At 30.1% G+C, this 21,906-nt stretch overlaps 2 protein-coding genes across 4 annotated transcripts in view; both read right to left on the reverse strand.

Moving 5' to 3' along the window:
* The window catches only part of LOC105203969 (tRNA-dihydrouridine(20) synthase [NAD(P)+]-like), a 523,658-nt gene that overhangs the window by 460,207 nt on the left and 41,545 nt on the right, over window positions 1–21,906 (reverse strand). The window lies entirely within an intron of this gene.
* The window catches only part of LOC105203336, a 32,676-nt gene continuing 14,960 nt past the window's right edge, over window positions 4,191–21,906 (reverse strand). Inside the window, exons 3-11 of one of the 3 annotated variants that reach the window (XM_026138930.2) lie at window positions 20,603–20,725; window positions 20,250–20,449; window positions 19,792–20,001; window positions 12,894–13,065; window positions 8,755–8,821; window positions 8,527–8,686; window positions 7,231–7,368; window positions 6,929–7,042; window positions 4,191–6,859 (exon numbers count right to left, since the gene is read on the reverse strand). In XM_026138930.2, coding sequence (XP_025994715.1) covers window positions 6,640–6,859; window positions 6,929–7,042; window positions 7,231–7,368; window positions 8,527–8,686; window positions 8,755–8,821; window positions 12,894–13,065; window positions 19,792–20,001; window positions 20,250–20,449; window positions 20,603–20,725 — 1,404 coding nt within the window. In that variant the 3' untranslated portion in view covers window positions 4,191–6,639. The remainder of the gene's footprint in view (window positions 6,860–6,928; window positions 7,043–7,230; window positions 7,369–8,526; window positions 8,687–8,754; window positions 8,822–12,893; window positions 13,066–19,791; window positions 20,002–20,249; window positions 20,450–20,602; window positions 20,726–21,906) is intronic. The other 2 variants (XM_011172116.3, XM_026138931.2) reach the window with 2 other exon arrangements.

A 21,906-nucleotide genomic window follows, 5' to 3' on the forward strand; every position in this document is an offset into this window, starting at 1 on the left:
TCTTTTCAAGAAATTTAATATTTTCTGACATGCGTGTATGTATTATACTAAATCTCACAATACATCATGTTATTATAAAGAAAACTTATGATGCACAACTCATTAACATTTCTTTTCTATTTTCTTAGTAAAAAACCGAATAGAAGAGAGTTTTAAGTTATAATTGAAACTAAAAAGTTTTTCGGAAATTTTACAAGTGCAAAGGATAAATCTTATTTTTTATCTAATTATACGTTAATTTTGATAGATTTAAAGTCTAATTAATTGGATAAATCGCGATAAACGATTGATCTTTATTTTATTGATCAATATATCAATAAAATAATATTACAATAAAAAAATTTTTAAAACAAACACTATAAATTAGTAAACTAATTAAAAAAATATGATTTGTTACGTGATCTGAAACGTAAATGGGACAAGTATCAACATTTGCTAGAAAAATCTTATAATTAATGTTAGAGTATTAAGTATTTAAATAAAAACTTCGTAAAAAGAAGAAAGTAAATTTCTCTGCAATTGTACAGCAATTGAAATTTTTTTGTGTTTGATTTACATGTCCTGGTAGAAAAAATTGTAATAAAATTTTCATATTGAATTTTATGTTGATTTTAAAACATTTTAATTCTCCAATGGTTTCATCAAAAATTTGTAGTTTTATTAAAATGAGATTAATTTGTTGTTATAGACAGTATATAGTATCTTGAATATACTGTAGCATTTATGCTCCTTTTCAATAAAATTTCTTTACTTTTTAATTAAACAGTCTTAATAATTTCTTGTTGAAATTTCATTATATTTTCATCAAATTCTCATTGAAATATCATTTTCTTTTCATTAAAGATGTTTTGACTATACAATACCGGCTAAAAGTCATCGAAATTTAAAAATAGATTTTATATTTAAGCCACACAAAGAAATTTAAGCAGCAAGCGAATCAGTGAATCAAATATATTGAAAAATTTAAGACATAACATAAGTGGCAATAAATCCAAACTGTTGATTTCCTTATTACTTAAGTTTTAGTAAGCTATATTTTTTATGTGCTTTATTTTTTTTTATTGATAACAAAAAGTTTTGATAATACCTAATTTTGACCCTAAAATCAGCTGTAAAGAACAAAACAACAAATGTCTGCATTTTGCTGCAATTTTAAGTAAATAACTTTTAGACAAGTGGATTCAAATAAACTTTTACACGAATATTTATTCGAGTTTTATTAATAAATGTAAAATAATTCTATTTGATTCGTAATATTCGCTATATTCTTACCAAATTTGGAAATAAATATTATAAGTATTATAAACGATATTGCAGAATTAAGAGTAAACAAAAAATTTAGTAATTTTTAAACTAAGAGAAATGTGTTCAAATTTTACACTTTCATATACTCAAATGTAATAGAATAATCTATGAAATTTTAATTTTTAGTAATGCTTTGAGATATGACATATATGTATACATTTAAACGAAGATTTATACTTTCAGTAAAATATAATTATAAAATTTTGTTGCATGTTTATCTAAATTTCATTAAAATGTCATTAAAATTTTTTTACCTGACTTATTAAAAATTATTAATGAGTCACACATCATGATAATTATTACAAAAGATAAGTTCTGCGTTTTTTAATAATTTCCTATTATTTTTATCTCTGCCAGAGTATGTCAAATCCTAACATCCTTCTAACTTGTTTTATCAATCTAGAGAATTCTTTTTAAAACTTCCGACCTTTATCTCAAAAAATTCAAAGCTTGTATAAAAAAAAAATAAAAATGTTTATGTTCTTCATTGTTGTATACAAAATTAAATTAAGTTAATTTCATGTTTCTGCATACTTTTATAAAATATTGATTCTTTACAGCTATCAAAGAACAGATAGCATTTCGTATGTTATTTAGGATTTTGTTTTTTTCCAAAGATATAAAGTTTTATACACAAATTCTAAAAAGTTCATATCGAAGAGGACGTATTTTCCATCATATTACGCTAAGTATTTAAATATTTTTCTCTCAAGATTTTAATCTTACAAAAGATCTTTATGTTGTGCATGAAGCTAAAATTAAATTTAAGGGAATCATTTCTTATTCCAAAAAGTGATTTGTGACATAATTTATTCATTTTTCATTTGATCGTTTATTTTTCATTCATTATTAATTAAAAATTATCCAAACAACAATTTGATGTTTCCGAAATATATCAAAATCAAAAATGTCCCGTTTATGTCGATGAAAAATTGGCCTAAAATATCCAAGGACATCATTTGAAAATCCTATAATAAGAATATGTACCCAGACATTTTAGAGATATCTAAGAGATATCATCTATATGTCTGATCTTTTACCTTGTTAAAATTAAATTATTTTAAATTTTAATTTTATTAAATAATATTAGATGAGCTCACATATTTAAAAATATTTCGATAATTGTTCCGAAACATCATGTTTCCAGTCGACACAATTTATAACTGTTATATAATTTGGGAGTAATACTTTATATAACAATTATTTTGATATTTATACGTATATTTAGCACAATTACTTGTATTTATTGTTTTCTTTTATGTAATATAAATGTGCAAATACTACGTATTATTTACATAACTAAAATGTGATGCTTTAACATATAGAATTTAAACATTGGCACTACATATATAAACGTTATATGAAAAAGTAGTTAATTACGATAACATTATATAAATATACTATCTTCGTTACTTTAAAAAAAAGGACAAAATTATAATATAACTATAACATTACTACAATTTTCATGTTATATAAAATATAATACTGAAACTTATAGCTATTATATAGTAAACATATAGCTGTATCGACTGGATTTTTACACAATAGACATTTAAAGAACGTCCAAAAGATATCTTGCATATAACAGTATGCGACATCACCGATAAATGGACGTGATAAAATTGCATTTCTCGCATATAAAATCTATATACGATAGAACAAAAGGAGCAGTATAATGAGACTTTTCACTTTTATTTTGACAAAAATATGTTTTGAAACTAAAGAATTTTTCTTGAAGACATCAAAATTGGGCTCTAAGATAAATGTAAATAATTATTTTGAAAATTTTTTTTAATCTTATTTAAAAAATTAATTTAGAAATTTTATTCCTGGAAGATATGTTCTTTTAAGGCTCCTGAGTACTCGCCGCGGCCATATTGAAGTCGTGACGTCAGAAGCAAGAAATTGCGTGAAATGACACGTAATTTTGTCAAACATGCCATTTGTAAATAAAACCAATTTCGATAAAACAGACTAAGCAGATGGCTTTAATACACTTCTAAATATCGGTCACAACTATCCTTTTTCCACCCAACAGTCAGTAAATAGTCGAAAAAGCATGTAAAGTAAAGCTATTAAAACAGGAAAACACATGGTCACATAATTTTGTCAAACATGCCATTTGTAAATAAAACCAATTTGGATAAAACAGACTAATCAGATGGTTTTAAAACACTTCTAAATATCGGTCACGACTATCCTTTTTTCGCCTAGTAGTCAATAAATAGTCGTAAAAAGCACGTAAAGTGACGCCTATTCAAACAGGAAAACACACGGATAGCTATTGAAAGGAGTGAAAAATGTACTTTTATGTATAAAATTCAAAGAAACTTTACTTGCAGTCCATTTTTACGAATTTTATAAATACGAGACGAGTCATATTTTCACAATGAAACACATAATAACAAAACGACAACATCTCATCGTCAATCTGTTACGTTTCACGTATATTAGTTCTAATTTTGTCCGCGACGGAATGTCGCTACCGTCAATGCGGAGTTTTCGGCTGAGGAGTCAGGAGCCTTAATGCAATAACAACATGTATGTCTAAAAATGTTTTTACGGCATCTTTTGAATATGCGTTATCTAAATTAGACGTCTTTGGGCTTTGCACTGTACGTTTTAATAACGTCTATGGTACGTCTTTGGGCGCTGCATTATGTGTAGAAAAGACATCCCCAGGATGTCTTCATGTTCGGTACGTCATGGACGTACGCGCATAAAGAATGGGACGATATACAACATCAAATTGTTGCTTAGATATAGCCTCAATGCAGAAAATTGATTTAAAATGAATAAAATGATTCATAGTTAAAAAGGATATATCTGGAATTCCAAGTATATTTCTTTTAAAGCGCAAAAAAAGGACGGGTTTAAACGTGCACGAGCCGGTTATTGGACGAAAAGACTATTTGATAGAAAAGTCTCTAGCTTTTCTTCTTCACATAACAAGATGTTCAATTACTTGACATTTTTAATGCATTTTATAAATAATAAATTAGAAATATATTCGGGTTTTTAATAATCAATTTAAATTAGGTTTAACAATAGGTGTTATCTAAAATATTTTACAACAATTTAAGTTAAAAACCACATGATCATAGTAAAGTCTTGGTGCTGATATAATATTTTATTTCCATATCAATTTCCAATTCTTTCGAACTGCATGCCGTCACTTTCGGTTTCAAACACAGCTCTTGAAATGAATTAGAAAAATACAATATCACAGAATTAAATTGAAAATCTGTTTAATGTTACCGATATTAACTAGCATCTTTAAAAACCCCCACTTCAGAGAAAATAAAAAATCTGTTGCAAAAAATAATACCTCAGTCACGGTTTGAACCTGGATCTCCTCATATTCCGTGTGGATTAATTAGTTCGATTAATTAGTTCGAAAATATTTTCAACATTAAAATATTTTAAACTTTTGCTGTCAAAATTATACTACTGTGTAAAGCTTTACAACAATGTTATTTATTGCAATAATGTGTTTTTTTTTATGTATACGTCATCAAATTTAAAAGTAATTATTGTTCCTATTGAGAATTAAATTATTATTTAATACGCAATTGAGAATTCAGAAAAAACTCACAGATCTACTGTCATAGATCACAAGCCATTACATATATGAAATATAAAGACGTAAATTTACTTTATTCTGATAAAAAATTTGTACTATCAAACCAGGATTTTAAATTTCAAAATTTCGTTTTTAAGGAATGTAATATATGATCAAATTTGTACATTATTTATATTTATTTTGTTAAAATTTTTAGATTTATGTTATGTAAGTTGTGCATCTTATAATAAAATAACAGCTTTAATCGATTAGCAAGGTAGCAACTAGTTAAAAAAAATGAAAGTTAAATAATTAAGTTGAAAAGTTTATAATTTTTAACTTAGTTAATTTTTAATAAACGATGTACACCAACGGGTTTTTCGAAATTCAAAAATACAATATTCAAGCAAGGTTAATGAGAATCAAAGTGGGTTATTGTGAACGTCTATATGCATTTGGTAATATTGTCACGTTGAGGATGACTTCAAAGTGAGTTGAAATTGGATAATAAATGTAATAAGAGTTCGTCTTTATTTCTTTGTTACTTTATATAAACTTCATTTGCAAACAAAATATTAAATTTATTTGATAATCCGTAGTAAAATTTTATTAAAATAATCTAATTTTAAAGAATTGCAATCTTTAATATAAATGTTTTTCAAAATTAACTTTTAATTTAATATATCTTAATGCAAATTTGAGTCAACTTTTCATTCATGCAACATTTAACATAACTAAATTAATTTTATAAACATTAACTTTAATTTAATATAAAAAATATTAACTTACTTAACTCAAGTAAGTTCTAAAAAAAAAATTACGCACAAAAATCCACTTTAATCGTTGTTAATCCTTTCTCTAAGAAAACATTCTCTTTTCATGCAGTTATTTGTTTCTATATTATACATGATTTTTTTTAATGAAGAAATGTACCTTATGTATTGAAGACTTAGGACCGTATAATCAGTATTTAAATCAGGAAACGAGCATAAATATGTAATTGCTATATTCAAATTGTTATATTCAAATTGCGCGAAAAATGTCAAGCAATTCCATATCTTAGCAAGTGAAGAAAAAAAAATAGTTGAAGTGATTCGATGCGCACAGCCATTTAGCTAATTCATTGTCGTCGCTGGTTTACAAGCTATAATTAACATACGTCCGCTTTTACCTGCATACATTTACTGTACAAATTGTCTCATTTTTTAACTTTATAAGTCTTATTTACTTTCATCTGGCATACATTTACAGCACGGGCTGATTGCATTTGTATATAAATTGTTTACTTTAATGGTGGCATAAACTGGGTTTCAAAATTTTTAGCAAAATCAAAATGCATTGCACATTACGCATTTGCATTTTTCGTTAAAATAGGTTATGTATAAAGTGTTTTGTCTATGTTACACTTCTTATATATAAACGGCTCATGCAATAAATATAAATTAAGTTTTCAAGAGAAATAAAAACTCATTTATTATAACTTAATAAACAAGTAATATAATCTAAATAATAATTGATATATTTGTCGTTTATTTTTACTAAACGATAAATATATGTGTAAACTATCAACAAAACATAAATCTTTACTATATTGCACAAGAACAAATCGAATGCTTTACAATATGCAAATTAATAAAAAAATATAGAAACTTAAAAATTAAATCTTAGAATCTCAAAAATGGTTAGTTGTACAATTGTCGCTAAAAATTAGGGTTCTAATCTAATTATTTAATAAACGTAAAAATATCAAGAAAGAAACAATTGCACATGTTTCATTTACCACGACTCTCCGTATTGGTTACATTTCTTTGCGAGTAAATAGAGCCTTGGGCCAGTCCCCTTAACGGTCCTTTTCGCAATTCGGACTGGGCACCTTTAGCAAGACAATTATGGGTAGAAACTAAACCTGCATCGTGTCCCACCGCAAGTGATCTTGAAAATGATTGCTTTACCATATTTGGATCCGGCCCTGACCATGGCGCATAATCCGGTCTGTAATTTTTTAGGTAATGTTTACAAAGATATTACATGAGAATAATAATGAAATAACATTCAACATACAACAGCAAGTCATTATTCGGCCCCTTTGCTAAATCCGAGTTTGATCCCACTGGCTTTGTTAAATATGGGGATTTATATTCTTTGTCCTCCGTGGTACTGGTTCCACGTGAAACTCTAATGAAAAATATTTTGTTAGCAAGTATTGACATATTAAATTAATAACTTATAATTAAATTATTTTATAATAGTCTAATAATTACATTATATATTATAAAATATTGTATTTAAAACGTAAACACGCGTTTACAGTAAATAAGTATTATCAAGATAATAACATATATAATCTTAAATAAATGTCTTACTTGGGTATCTCAGTCTTCGTTTTGGACCGTTTCAATTTCTCAGTTTCCATATCTTTACTTATCTTTTTAATTGGAGAAGCAGTTAATTTTATAGCTTCCATCATTGGTGGACTATCTTTCCGTTCATCGCTTCTACTACTACAATGTTTCACATATATAACTTATGAGATAATATTAATAGATACACAAACGCGTGCGCGCGCGAAAGGTAATTCCCAAATACAAAAAGTTTAAGCTAACAAGAAACATTTTTTGACTTATTTTATGAAGAAAATGTCTTATAACTATAGCTCCTATTATTTTGTTTCAAAAATACAGGATATCAAAGTTGAAAAAAATACAAAAATTTAGAAAATTTAGAAAACGCTCAAAAATATTTTATTCAAATTTTTAGAATTATTTTATTCAATTATTATTCAAAATGGGGTACAATCTATTTAACACTACAAATACTTTGAAATTAATCAATCAGAACGAAGAATTTTACGAATTGATCAATCAAAAAATGTTTCGTAACATTTGTAGCATCAAATGGATTGTGTCCTGTGTGTGTGCGCGTGCACGTGTGTGTGCGCGCGAGCGTGATATAGACATTAAGATTTTTTAGTATCGATGAAATATTTGTAGATTCATCAGAGTGTGCGTACAAATAATTGTATTAAGCTTTTTTTATTGAAAGAATGGTATGTTACTGTTCGTCCAAGTTTAACCACTTTTTTTTTAAATCCTGAACTAAAACTTCGTAAAAATTGCCTTTTATTGTTTTGCAGTTAAATATCTTTAAATATTTTTGTGTAGTACTTAAGAATAGCCCTGCATATATAGTGTTCAGCAACTAGTGGGAAAAAATTTAAGAAATTTGTTTCAAAATGTTTAGATGAAAATCAAGAACAAAATTAAGATTAAGGCTTTGTATTTTAATTATAAATGGTAAAATATCCACGTGCTTTCGGTACCTTTTACGAGAATATAATTTTTAAAAGACTTTAAATATTTTAAATTACAAAATCAAGAATAACAAAATTTCAGTAGAGGATTCGCTTTTTAATTATAGTGTGTCTCAAAATATTCACATGCTTTAGATACTTTTTATATAAATATTTAAACATTTAATTTAAAAAAACAAAGTCTTAACTGCAATTGTCTTCTTATTATTCATCTTATTTTATTATCTAAAATAACTCCTTAAATTTTCTCCCATACATATATATATATATATATATATATATATATATATATATTTATACATTATATATTTTATGATTTCTTATATAATGTTGATAGATGAAATATTACCTTTGGCTGCTAGAAGTACATAATGGACGAGTGGCTTCTTCTGCCATTACTATATCTAATATAGTTATTGCTCTTTCTTCATCATAATCTACACTATCCATAGCAAGCAGCAGAATTCGATCCGGTATATTTTTATATTTTTCCGTTAAACGTGTTTTCACTATAATATTTCCTTTCTTAGTCTATTTATCTCCAAATATAAAAATGGAAATCTAAACGAATACGTACACTTATTCTTCTCTTCTAAGCTTTTTATGCGCGGAGGCGGCGTAGGTGCAGTTGGTTCATCATGTACCTATAGAAACAATTTTATTTAAATATGTAATAAGTAACAATGTACAGATATCACTTTATTTACAATTGTGTTCTGAGACTTTGGTTGTAAATCAAATTGATAAATTGAATAGCATTTATATGAAATATAAATGTGGGGTAAAGTAGGATACTATCAAAATTTCTATGTAGTAGTGAATTTAAAGCAAAATGAAAAACTGTCATCTGTTGCTTATCATGACAGCTCATGTTTCAATTAGCCATTGGAGTTTGTGTACAAACATTTTGTAGCTGTACGAGACCGATCTTAAAGCCTGATCTACAATATGCTTTTTGCTTCCTATTTCTTACTTTTCGCCTCTTGCTTTCTTGTCTCTTCGCGCACTGTTTTACTAACAATCGTGTTTTTTGTCATGTGTTTCTTGTCTTTTCTGAAGTTCTTCAAATTTTATCTCGGACAACAAAGACAAAGAAACATGGTTAGGTTAAATACGACCACGGTATCGTGGCGATTCGAACATAGTCTGATAAAGAAAATGAAGCTGAGATACAAGTAAACAAAGCTTTTGGCGAATTGTTTGCCAATTTTGTGCAAAAAAATCCTTGCCTTTTGTGCATGACGATGTCTCTCGGCTTCGTGTGACAAAAATACAAAAAGCAAGGAAACAAAAAGCAGAAAGCACAAGACGAAAAGCAAAAATACAAGACAAAACGCAAAGAGCACATTGTAGGTCAGGCTTAAAAGTTATTTTTATAAAGTTTTTCTTGTGTTCATAATACCCATGATTTAAGCACGTTTTTTAAGTGTTCAGCAAAGGAAAGTTATGTGCAGTTATCGTTTTTCTATTATTTTTCTAAATAATAAAAAAATGTTGTAGAAACTTAATCTAGTTTCGGTAATAAATGATTGGGTGCAAATTAACGTTGTGGAGTAAAGTGGGTTTTTCATGTTTTCTTGAAGGATTAGTGCAAATCAAGAGTTTTTATTAATTACTTTGAATGTTATTACTTATACACAGAAAAAATTTAATATTAAACATTACTATAATGTGACAGTAGCTGCGAAGCATCAAAAAATTATAAGTTTAAATGCTAAAGCCATTATAGAGAGAGAGAGAGATTGCTTTATTTTCAATCATTCATTATTTAGAAGTGTTAATTAAACATAGAAGTCGATTTAAGTTGGTTTTTATAGTTGTTTTGACTGAATTTCTTTGGTGTCCCACTTTACCCCATTTTTCAAAAGCCCAAAATTTTTCGTTTTTGAAAAATAGCTAAAAATATAACTTAAAATCAAAACTTTGAAAATCTGCAATTATAGAAAGTTAGTTTTTTTCGTGCCCTAGTGAAAACAACCATTGATTGTTCAAAAATTCAATTTTTTGACACTTCTATGGAGGCAAACAAAAATCCGTCCCACTCTACCCCACATCGCCCTAATATTTAATATTAATGTGACGATACACCTCGTCACGAGTTGCGCAACCAACGCGCAACTTGGAGCCATCATTCGTGCTCGCGGACTCGCTTGCGCATCGAAATGCTCGCTCGCATTACCCCCACGTGACAGCGCCCCCACCGGCGATCACTGTCCGCGTTGCCGATCTACGCCCGGCGGGTATAAATACTGGCACGACTGAATAGTCGACACCAGTCCTGTCCCGGATCCTCTCCCGAAACCAGACCTCAGCTAGGCGCACCTGGCTGTTCCTTCATACAACGCATAGGCGCTCCTATGTGCAGCTGAGTGCTCCCGGTGTGCGGGTGCCTCCTGAATACTCACGAGAGGCTGTCTGATCTCCGACCTATCCAGACTCCTGCGCCTCACCGCAAGGTACTAGAGATAAGTTTGCGTTCGCCATGCGCCTTTGCGTGCCCGCGATTTAGATGTAAGTCCATGTCCATCTTGCGCTTCCGCGCAACCCGCAATCTAGTTATAAGTCCACATCCGCCTTACGCCTCCGCACAATCCATAATTTAGCAATAAGCTCGACCGCATTCGTTCCGCGTCAAGTCCGTCCTGCGGACCAAGCAGCGATTCCGCGCCGATCAAACGCTTTAGTTAAGAACCGCCCGGTACACCGCGATTGCATGATCGACCGGGCAATTCATTTAATATATTTGACTAATGTAAGTTGATTGTTTCGTGAATAAACATTTCTTTTTCCATCTAACTAGTTGGTGTCTCTCGCTTTCTCACTCTGTCTCGGCGAGCGGAGTCCGAGCGAGCAAAGCGTACCGTCACAATGACGCATAAACAGGGACCAGTTTTACAATCTTCGATTAACTTAATCTGCTAATTTTTTTATCAGAATTGATCAATCAGATTTGTCGTTAAGTAAAATTGACCAAAAATAACCAATCACGGTTGACACTTAATCGGTCAGTTAAGTTAACCGAAAATTGTGAAACTGGCCCCTATATCATAAGACACTAACTAGCCCAAACAAAAAGCTGGGTTTATCAGGCGTCTAAAGCGGAACTCGAAGCCGATTTAAACTATCTAGGCCTTAGTAGCGAAGGCACTCTCGCGCATCTACGCCATCGTACAATCGAATACATCGACGCGAACCCCGCGTGCCCAGCTCCGTCACGATCAATCCGCCCGAGGCAATAGCTGACCCGCCAACCGCGATGCCGCTCGTAGCTGTGCCATTCGAGACCACGAACCCATCTGACCAAGATATTAAACCAAATCAGGAAGTAGGGGTGCCACTTCGATGGCAGCCCTACTTCCTGATTTGGAAGAACCCTTTGACCTTCTTGGAGCGTATCAAGGAACTACGCGAGGAGTACGGGTACTCCGGGGACTAGCTGCTACTGGAATTGGCGGAATTATTACAAGACGATACTCTCCTGTGGTATCGCAACTGCCGGGGTTCGTGGGCCTCAAAAGATGACTTCAATCGCAACTTCCAGAACCAATTTTTGTCGCGGTAATACCGCGTGCAGTTGACCCTCGAGATCCAGAGCCGGATTCACCGGACAAACCGTTCAGCAAGTACGCCGCAGCCCTGTTAATGAGCATGAGGCAAACGGGGGAGGCGAACGGGGGAACTTGACCGACGAACAGACTGAGCGCTTAGCGGCAAGTCCGGCCATCGCCGTACAACAGAGCAGAGTGCTGCTGGAGCTGTAAATAGAAGAGACACACTTACCTAGAACTGCTTCGCCATCGCCTAATGAAGAAGAACACAAAGTAAACCTGGGACCGGTCAAGAAGAACGCGTTCAGGCGCCTAAAAGAAGCGTTGACCTCCGCTTCCATCCTCGCCTGCCCGGATTTCTCTCGTCAGTTTGTGCTGCAAACCGACGCCAACTCGTACGGCCTTGAAGCCGTCCTGACGCAGCACCAAGAGGACGGCAAGCGTGTCATCGCCTACGCGAATTGCACCCTGAATGGTGCAAAAAACTACAGCACCACGGAGCTCAAATGCCTCGCCGTCGTCTGAGACATCTAAAAGATGCAAGGATACCTGAAGGGATACGCATTTATGGAGGTGAGCAATCACCAATCACCTCGCTAGTTCCAAAAACTGGAAAAATCCACGGGCCGACTCGGCCAATGAATATTCAAATCACAGCAGTACGACTTCAACATCCGCTATCGGAAGGGTAACGTAAACAATGTGGCCGACGACCTTTCCCGCCAGCTCGAGATCTGTAGGGCCCAGAGAATGGCAAAGTGCAGCTGATATCACCGGATTTTAACGGAAGTGTGGGTGCGCCCGAGCGACTTTCCCGACTTTCAGATATAGGAACGGACATTTGTTCCGCCACATCGTACACGAAATGGACTTCCAGGAGATCGACCTGGACAAACAATGGAAACACTGCGTCCCCCGGAAGGAACAGCCAGATATAATGTGCCGCCATCACGAAGACCAAACGGCGGGCCACTTTGGGGTCGCAAAACCATCGCCCGCCTAACCAGACTATTATTATATAAAATTAACAAAGTTCTTCTAATCAGCTTCGTTATCCACTAGATCATTTTTAATAACATGCTAATCATAAGCCCGAAAATTCAGGTGAAGATAGTCGTAAGTGAGAGATACCTGTACGTTACATATTATACAATAAATAATTCATTACCTCTTCATTTTCTTTCTTCTTTGGTACAGCTCTGACAGGAACAGTAGGATTTCGCTTTTCATATCCTAAATCAATTAACCTTTCAGATGCCTTCTGCACATTATTATCGCTCTGTTCTAGGACATCCAGTAATATCGTTTCGTCCACTTTTGGAAATACATTTTTCAGGTACCTGTACATACATTCCAAACATATAAATGTTTAATATAACTGTGTTGTTGGCTATGTGCGCAACATATAAACATAATGCATTGCATATCATATGGACTTAATATACTTTTTAATATAGAATATAAATTATAATTTATTACTAAAACAACGATAATCTAATATAATTTTATTTAAATGTGACTCGTGTATATAGCATTAATGCCATTTGGTGTGCATTCAATCAATAAATTGCTCCTACAATATTTGAGAAACGTGTCTTGTCGCTTTATATTATTAATCCGGGAATGGTCATCAAAGATGATTTTTACACTCCAGTAATGAGAAATTTAAAAAAACTTTGTACAATAATTTTTTTTCTAATCAAAGAAAAATTTATTTATTTTTTTCTCTTTACTTTTTGAAGAAAATACTAAGTAAATCTATATGCAAAGTAATCTTAAATACTAAATATATAACAATCCACAATGTACAATACAACATATATTAATCAGTAAGAGTAAATTTTAATTGATTATACAAAAATAAAAACTAACAAGGAAAAAGATAAAAGCGTTCCCCTCCGATTTTGATGAGACTTTAATATATTGGAGTACAGATCAAAATAAGAGATATGTATTTTTTTATATGTGCCCGTTTTCACTTTTAGGGGGTAAAACATTCCTTTAAAAAAAATTGGTTTTTTTCTTTCAAAGCGTATATGGTCAAAACTATAAGAGATAAAAAAAAATGTTTTGAATAAAAGGTGAGTAGCTTAAAGAGCACTTCACAACAGCGATAAAAAATTTTTAATATTTTTTAAATTAAAAAAATATAGGGTAAAAAAATGATTCCCTACCTAAAAGTGAAAACAGACATAAAAAAATACATGTCCCTTATTTTGATTTGTACTACAACGTATTATAAGCTTATCAAAATTGGAGGGAGACGCTTCTGTCATTTTCCTTGTAATTACATTCTCGGGTTAATAGTATAAATTAATTATTTCAGTTTTATTATTTCAGTTTTATTATTTCAGTAAACGAGTTGATGAATCACAAGTCTTTTCATGAATGCATCGTATGCCATTAATGCTCTTAATCATACATTATAAACTTAATAAATTAATAACACATAAAGGATTAATAATTAACATTGTTTATAATATGTACATGTGATTAGCATCTAAAAATATTCATAAGTTTTCTTTTCTTCTTAACACAAAAAAAAATTATTCAATACAATTATCATTAGCTGAACATTTTTAGAATAGAATGTACATGCACATACTATCATGCTTAAATTTTATCTTATTTTGGGATAAACGAGTTTTTCTTCTTATTGTGTGTGTGTGTGTGTGTGTGTGTGTGTGTGTGTGTGTGTATGTATGTAAAAAATAATGTTTTAATCATATTTAAAGAAAATATTGTTAACTATATCTACGACAATCAGGGTTGGATAGTAGTTAGATAAGAAGTTAAACTCAAATACACTCGACAGCAAAATTAAAGCATCACCTATTCTAACTTCCCAAAAGCAAAATTCACTTTGTCAAAAATGATCGTAAAAAAAATGTTCAAAAAAGCATTTTAAAGCTTGAAATCTCTAGTTGCAAATTCATTAAACAATTTACTGATTACTTACGAAGCCACACGAATTTAAATGAGGACGTATCAACTCTCAATTTTTATAAACTTTGCAAAGTACCACGACGCAAAATAAAAATTGCACTCAAATACTGTTTACAGTATTCGATAGCGTAAATCTTTACCTTTAATTTGAGTACTTGTTGAGCGTTATACAATTTTTATTCACCGAATTATTCAACACTGAAACTCAACAAGTACGCAAATTAAAGGTAAAAATTGACGCTTTCAAATGCTGTATACTGCATTTGTGTACGATTTTTATTTCACGCCAACTTTCACGTAAAACTTTGCAAAATTTGTAAAAATTTTTGAGATTTGACATGTCCCAATTTAAATCGGTGTAGCTTCAGTAATCAAACAATCAGTAAATTGTTTAATAAATTATCAACCTTGAAACTAAAGATTTTAAGCTTTAAAATACCTCTTTAAACATTTTTTTATAATCTTTTCTGACAAAGTTATACTCTCTTGAATTTCGCCTATTTTTGAGAGTCAGAATACTCAAAATAGGTAATGCTTTAATTTTGCTATTAAGTATCTTAAATTAAAAAAGTTAATAACTTTTTAAATTCATTTTTAAACTCACCTTTACAGTTAGTTAATTTTTAATTTCAACTAGTTATTTTTAAAATACATCAACTTTAATTTATTAACTTGTTTCTAATTAAAAAATTAATTGTAAGAAAAAATATATATAAAAGAAAAAATATATATGCCAATATAAAACACAATATTTCTTTATTTCATATATACTTTATTTAAAGAAAAAAAAGTTAAATTTATTTGATAATCTACAATCAGCAACATTTTTTAAAATAGTTTTCAGTAATTATACGTTCTACAATTTATTTGTAAAAATAATATTTATTAAATGTTTAAATATTTATTTAAGGTTCTTAAAATTTATTTTAAATTAATTATTCATTTGAAATACGATTTGTAATGTTTTTTCAAATATTAAAAAAAAACCTTTTAAATGTGAAACAAGTTTTACAAACCTTACATCAATATCAATCTGCAATATACTTTTTGCTTCTTGTTTCTTGCTTTTGTATGTATTATCTTTTCTACTTTTGCACATTATTTTCAATAATTGTGTTTCATACCATGTTTTTTGATATTTTGAAGTTCGTTAACTTTTATCTTGCCAATTTCGATAAAACAGTGCGTAAAGAAGCAAAAAGATAATAGGGAACAAAAAAAAAAAAAAAACAGAAAACAAAGTGCACATTGTAGGTCTGTCAAAAAAAGTATTTCTTTCAAAGTAAATGTCAAAAAAGTATTTCTTCAAACGTTAAAATAACTTTTTTAATACGTTAAAATAAATATTCTTCTAATGAAACTGAGAAAACTGTTTATTTTTAAAATTTTAAAAATATTTTAAAAAATATATTTTTAGAAATATTATTTTGCTGAATAGATCTATATTGTAAATGTTTTGTTACTTAGAATAATCTAATTTTGAAAAATTACATTATAATTTAACATAAATAATATTTTTCATTTTTTTTAATTAAATTTTTAATTTAATTCAATTTAATCTAAATGTAACTTTTAATTGAATTATTTTTTGTCTATGCAAGTTTCAATGTAACTAAATTAATTTTTCATTAACTTTAACTTAATTTAAATTTGAAGATATTAACAAACGTTATCTAACCCTGATGAGAATATATAAAAATCGTACATATCTCAAAATTGTACATACAGCACAGAATACAATATAACATTTCAGCAATATTGCAGCAACATTGTAACACTTCAACAATATTGCAGAAATGTTGCAAAATTGCTGCAACATTGCTGGAATGTTCTGTGCTGTATAGGTATATTTTATACAAAAATGTAAAAACTCTTTTATTCCCTTAGAAATCTTTTAACAATACAATTCTAACATAACAATGACATCTAATTAACAACGTAAGCTTCAATTTGTGCCATTAAATGACAAACGAAAACAGAACATGAATAATATTGAACAAAAACCAACCTATTCTAGTTAGCGTAAATTTCATACTATCCAACATCTATGTTATTGCAAACCAGGAAGAAACTGAAAGATAAAAGAAAATAACAAACATCGTAAAATTAGATCAACATTATCGATCAGAATATTTTTTTTAATTTCTTGAAAACAATAAAAATAAACAATAAAATAAACAACAAGATTAATAATAAGAACCTATTAAACTACATTATATAATATTTGCTACCGTGCATAATAAATTATTTTAAAAAATCGGCCAATCTATATGTAAACGATTGCATCTCTAATACTTAATATCTAAATATAGTTAAAGAAAACCCATACAACACAGAAAGATTGCAGAAACATTGCAGAAATATTTTATAGCAACATGTGATACAAAAATGTTGCGAAATATTGTTGCAATGTTGCTGTCACATTGCAGCAACGTAAAATGTTTACTCTTAACAATACTACAATACAATATTGCAATAACATTACAGTACAGTGTATATATATATATATATATATATATATACATTTTTTAAATAATATTTTGTAATGCCACGGTAATTAGTGTTTTTAATTTAAATAAACAATTTGTGAGATATATGTATACAAGTAGCAAAAATTTTAAAAATATTTAAATAAATAAATTTACAATACACTATTAATAACACATTATACAGTCTGTGACAAAAATACGTGATATCCGAAATGAGTGCGCTGTATGCTAAACATTACGAGACAGTGTTCTTGTCATAATAAAAAATAAAACGTCTTTATCACAAAGCGTAGTAATATCCCCTACTCTTTAATATATATCACAGTAGTAGAGCAACCTCGTAATTCTTTTTTAAAGCAGTCTAGCCAACACTCTTGTGTGACAGATTGTAATACATGTTATATAGAGGAAAGCGGATCGGACCTATTTGCAGTTTTTGCTCTTTATAAGACGCAAAAGTCCGATTGTAAAACCAAAGATATCGTTGGAAAGACAATTTAATTCTCTTAATTTTTGCTTAAAATCATTTTGACGCATCTCTAACCTGTATTGAACTACAATGGAAAACGTAAAAACGCTTTTTTCAGTCCGATTTGAAGTCACCGGTTCCAAGTCGGTCCACTTCGATCCAAACCAGACACTTCTATTTTTATTTACTTTTAAACAGAATTAATAAAATAATTTAATGTATTTTTTAAATATTGAGTAAAAACAAGTAATTTGACAGTAAAAAAAAAAAAAAAAATTTATTCAGAAAAAACTTGACAATAAAATTCATATTAGAGCTGAAATCAATAAAATTTAATTATTCCGAGTCTGATAATTCATAATATTTTACTAATTTAATATTTCTAGGACAGATTTGGTCGGTCAATCACCAGTGCTACGATCAGGTTGCAATTCCGATGTAGAGGTCCGATTTGAAATCTTTCAAGTTCTTTCAAACTTTGGAACAAATTTTACAATAAATCGCAAATATGATCACAAAATTCGATATTTTTGAATTCTACACTTCTTAATTATCTTATATCAATTACTTTTGAAAATTTTAATACCTTTTAAATAATGATTTACAAAGATTTTCTATATTTTTTTAAATTTTTACACAAGGGCTGAAAATATACATTCGCGTCTATTCTATGAATGTTATGACAAAGAAGTGTCACATTGCTATCACATGTTCGATGTCTTATAAAGGCTTTACATTACAAATGTGCGCAATACAGGCAAATCTGCTTAATCATCTTCATTTAAATTAAAATAGTCCTAATTGGAACATAGTTTGATTTACCCTATTTTCTCCTATAATATGTATTATAATATTTGCTAATATATTAATAGTGTAATTGCGAATTTATGTAATTGTTACCTTAAATTTTATATTATATAAACGTCCCACAGATTATTCATGATTTAAGTAACATTATAATTTTTAGTGTCTCAAAATCATATTAAAATTTAATACAAAAAGTCACAAATTAATCCCAATAAGTCAAAATAAAAACAAAATAAAAAAAATGGCTCAATAAATTTTGATGAAATTTGCAAGAAAAGTTATCTAGAGTAGAAAAAGTAGAAAGATGACCATGGCAATTTGCCTCAGGTGCTAAAATGCCGATCATACAACCTTCAACAAAAAATCAAATTGTAATTTTGTCAACTTTCTTTTTGATAATGTCCTTTATTTTGATAAAATCAATACTTTTAGAGACGTTTTTGAAAACACGTTTTTAGCCAGTTTTTTGAAACTAGAAAGTTTTCCAAGTACACGGGTAGCTAAAACTTTTAGTACGTTTTATAATATGCCATTTCAAACAACCTACTGCAAAAAATGGCAGTTAACATTTTTGCCATTCAGAAACCTAATCTTTTTGGGCCATCAAAAACTTGAACCAAATCGTCATGGTCATTTTACTTCTTTTATCCTAAACAATATCCCTTGCAAATTTCATCAAAACACATTGAATCGTTTTCTACTTCGTTTTTTTTGTCGACCTAATTTGTGGCGCTCTTTCAATTGCAAAGACAAAATTATAAATTTAAAATGATAAAATTAATTTGTTTTTCAAAATTATAAAATTGAATTACATTATAAGTCAAAACATTTTTAAAATTTTTAAGCATTTTAAAAACTAACTTTATGTGACTAAATAACTCATATTTAAATGCAATACAAGACTTTTCTACAATTATAAATTTAATGAATCGGAACATGTGCACGTGTACACAAATACTTATACATAAAACTATAGCAGTTTATTTTAACAATGTGTTAAAATATTGCTGCAACGTTATTAAAACCATATTGCATATTTATATTTTAATAATGTTCCTGAAATTCCAGCAACATTGCATTGCAATATGCAAGATTATGATGTTGCTGGAATGTAACTGCAGGTTTGTGCAAAAGTTTGTGTCGTATGGGAAATCTATGATTCCGTACATGCTATCGCTAAATAATGTCGTGTGTATGCGTGAAATATACCATACAGTTATGACAATGCAGGAAAAAAAAGGCAGTGCTCCTGGAGCTGGTACACTTCCATGGACTATTACAAGATACGATATCAACATCTAGCATCCAGACTGGGTGAAAGAGAAACTGAAACTATGAATAGTTTGGGCTAAAACCTAAGTTTCATTTTTGGGGAGTTAGGAGCTGGCCGAACTCCGCGAGGCGGACTCAATGTTAAAGCCGCATGTATAGCATGAGCCGGTAGACGCCATCTCGGGATTGCATAATTTGAATGCACTCCCACGGGTGTGCACGGTCCTGGAGCGCAAAGAGGATTCTTTTCCACCTGGAGAGCACTCATGACCAAAGCTGCTCTGTTATGGTATCTGAAAGATATCGGCTGTCGACTTAGCACCAGACCTAGCAGTGCCAAATTAAGAGAATGGACGGAAAACGCGGATAAATTGAATAAAAAAGAATCAAAGAGAAAAATCAACTATTTCTTGTACACATAGTAATTTTATGTATTAATACTAATATTAATATTAATGTTAATAGAAAAATGTTAAACGTGTGAGTACTAAACTTTAGATGAAAATCTTTTTATTTCTTTGTGTGAATAAAAAATACTTACTTTTTCAGTAAAAGACGAATATGCGTGTCGGAAACTGTCGGGAATACAGCGTTGATCTTCGCCACTTGTGACTCGGAGTCGGAATTTTGAGTGAAACTCGTCTCTGTGTTTCTGACCGGAGTCGGAGAGCCTAGAGTCAAGTCACCAAATCGAGTTGTCATCGCACTGGTGGATTTCAACGACATTGGTGTTTTCAGCTCCTGCACATACATACGATTCTAATAGTGTAACAATTACACAAAAACATTTTGCATAGGTGTTGTGTATGTGTACATACATGTATATAGACTAACTTACTGATAAAGAGCATGCATGATTCATGAGGATGACTTTTAATATTGATACCTACTTACCTGCGCGCTGGGAGGTAAGAATGCTAGTTGTGGATTATGATAAGGGGACGGTGTTGGATAAATTTGTGGAACTCTGTGAGCACCTGTATAATTTAAGTGCCCACCACTTCCGCTTCCTCCGGTCTATTTATTTGTGGTATATCGTGTGCGTTATCCAAATGCAGCGTGTGCATATTATAAGAATATATACATTTACAGTTTAACACCATATTCTTTCTCGCATACATACATATACACAAATATACATTCACACACACACACGCAATATGATGTATTAACCCTGGTGGAAAAATTTTAATGAAATATCGACACTTTGGTGAATTTTAGATTTATTTTGAAACATTCTGACGAGTAATTTCTTTAAATTTTTGCATAAATTTATTAAAATTTTAACAAATTTTAATAAACTTATAAAAAAACAATAATAATAGATTATTGAAATTGGAATGAGATGTTAATTCGTTAATATAAAGCAATGTTCACAACAAAATGTACATTTCGGACAAATTTCTGAGGCAACGCCTACTATCTCCCCACTACTGAGGCTTGACAAGCCAATCGCGCGTGAAGCGCTGCAGCTTCAGGGGCGTCCGCATTTCAGAAATATGCTGGATATACCCCTTCCACCAAACTATTACTGAAGTGCCTAACAAAATAATTTATTTTCATATATTAAACATTAAATTTTTTATTAGTAATATATTTTATGTGTTCCTTGTAATAATATAATTGTAATAATATAAAATTATAAAATTTTAATCTTAGCTTTCCATAATCATTCATGAGGTATATGTTGATGCGTGTTTTTAAAGTGTTTTCCTCAGTAGACTACTAAAAAAGAAGATAAGCAAATACGGTTCTGCAAGAAAGCAAAATTCTACATTGCAAAATCCCAACAAGCACAAAATTACAATTATATAAATGTTGGTTGTAATTTTCCACTCAACAATATAACTGTTATATAACACAATCATTATAAACAACTATGAGTGTGTTACATAACAGTTACATTGTTGAGTGGAAAATTACAACTAACATTTATACTATATAACTGTATTTTTGTGCTTGCTAGGATTTTGCAATATAGAATTTTGTACATTGTTTTTCCTCTGAACGTTCTTTGTAACATTGGAATGCTTAAAGTGACCCACTATTTTACTCGCATAAGCAATTAAAAACTAAATATCTTTAGAAAAAAGTGAGTTATTCAATACTAGTTATTAAATGTATCACATTCGATATAGAACGCTGTGATTAAAAATTTTAATTATTTCATCACGCTGCACGTGCCAAATTGTTGTTTG

Source organism: Solenopsis invicta, chromosome 8, assembly GCF_016802725.1.
Source record: "Solenopsis invicta isolate M01_SB chromosome 8, UNIL_Sinv_3.0, whole genome shotgun sequence".
Classification (NCBI taxonomy): Eukaryota; Metazoa; Arthropoda; class Insecta; order Hymenoptera; family Formicidae; genus Solenopsis; species Solenopsis invicta.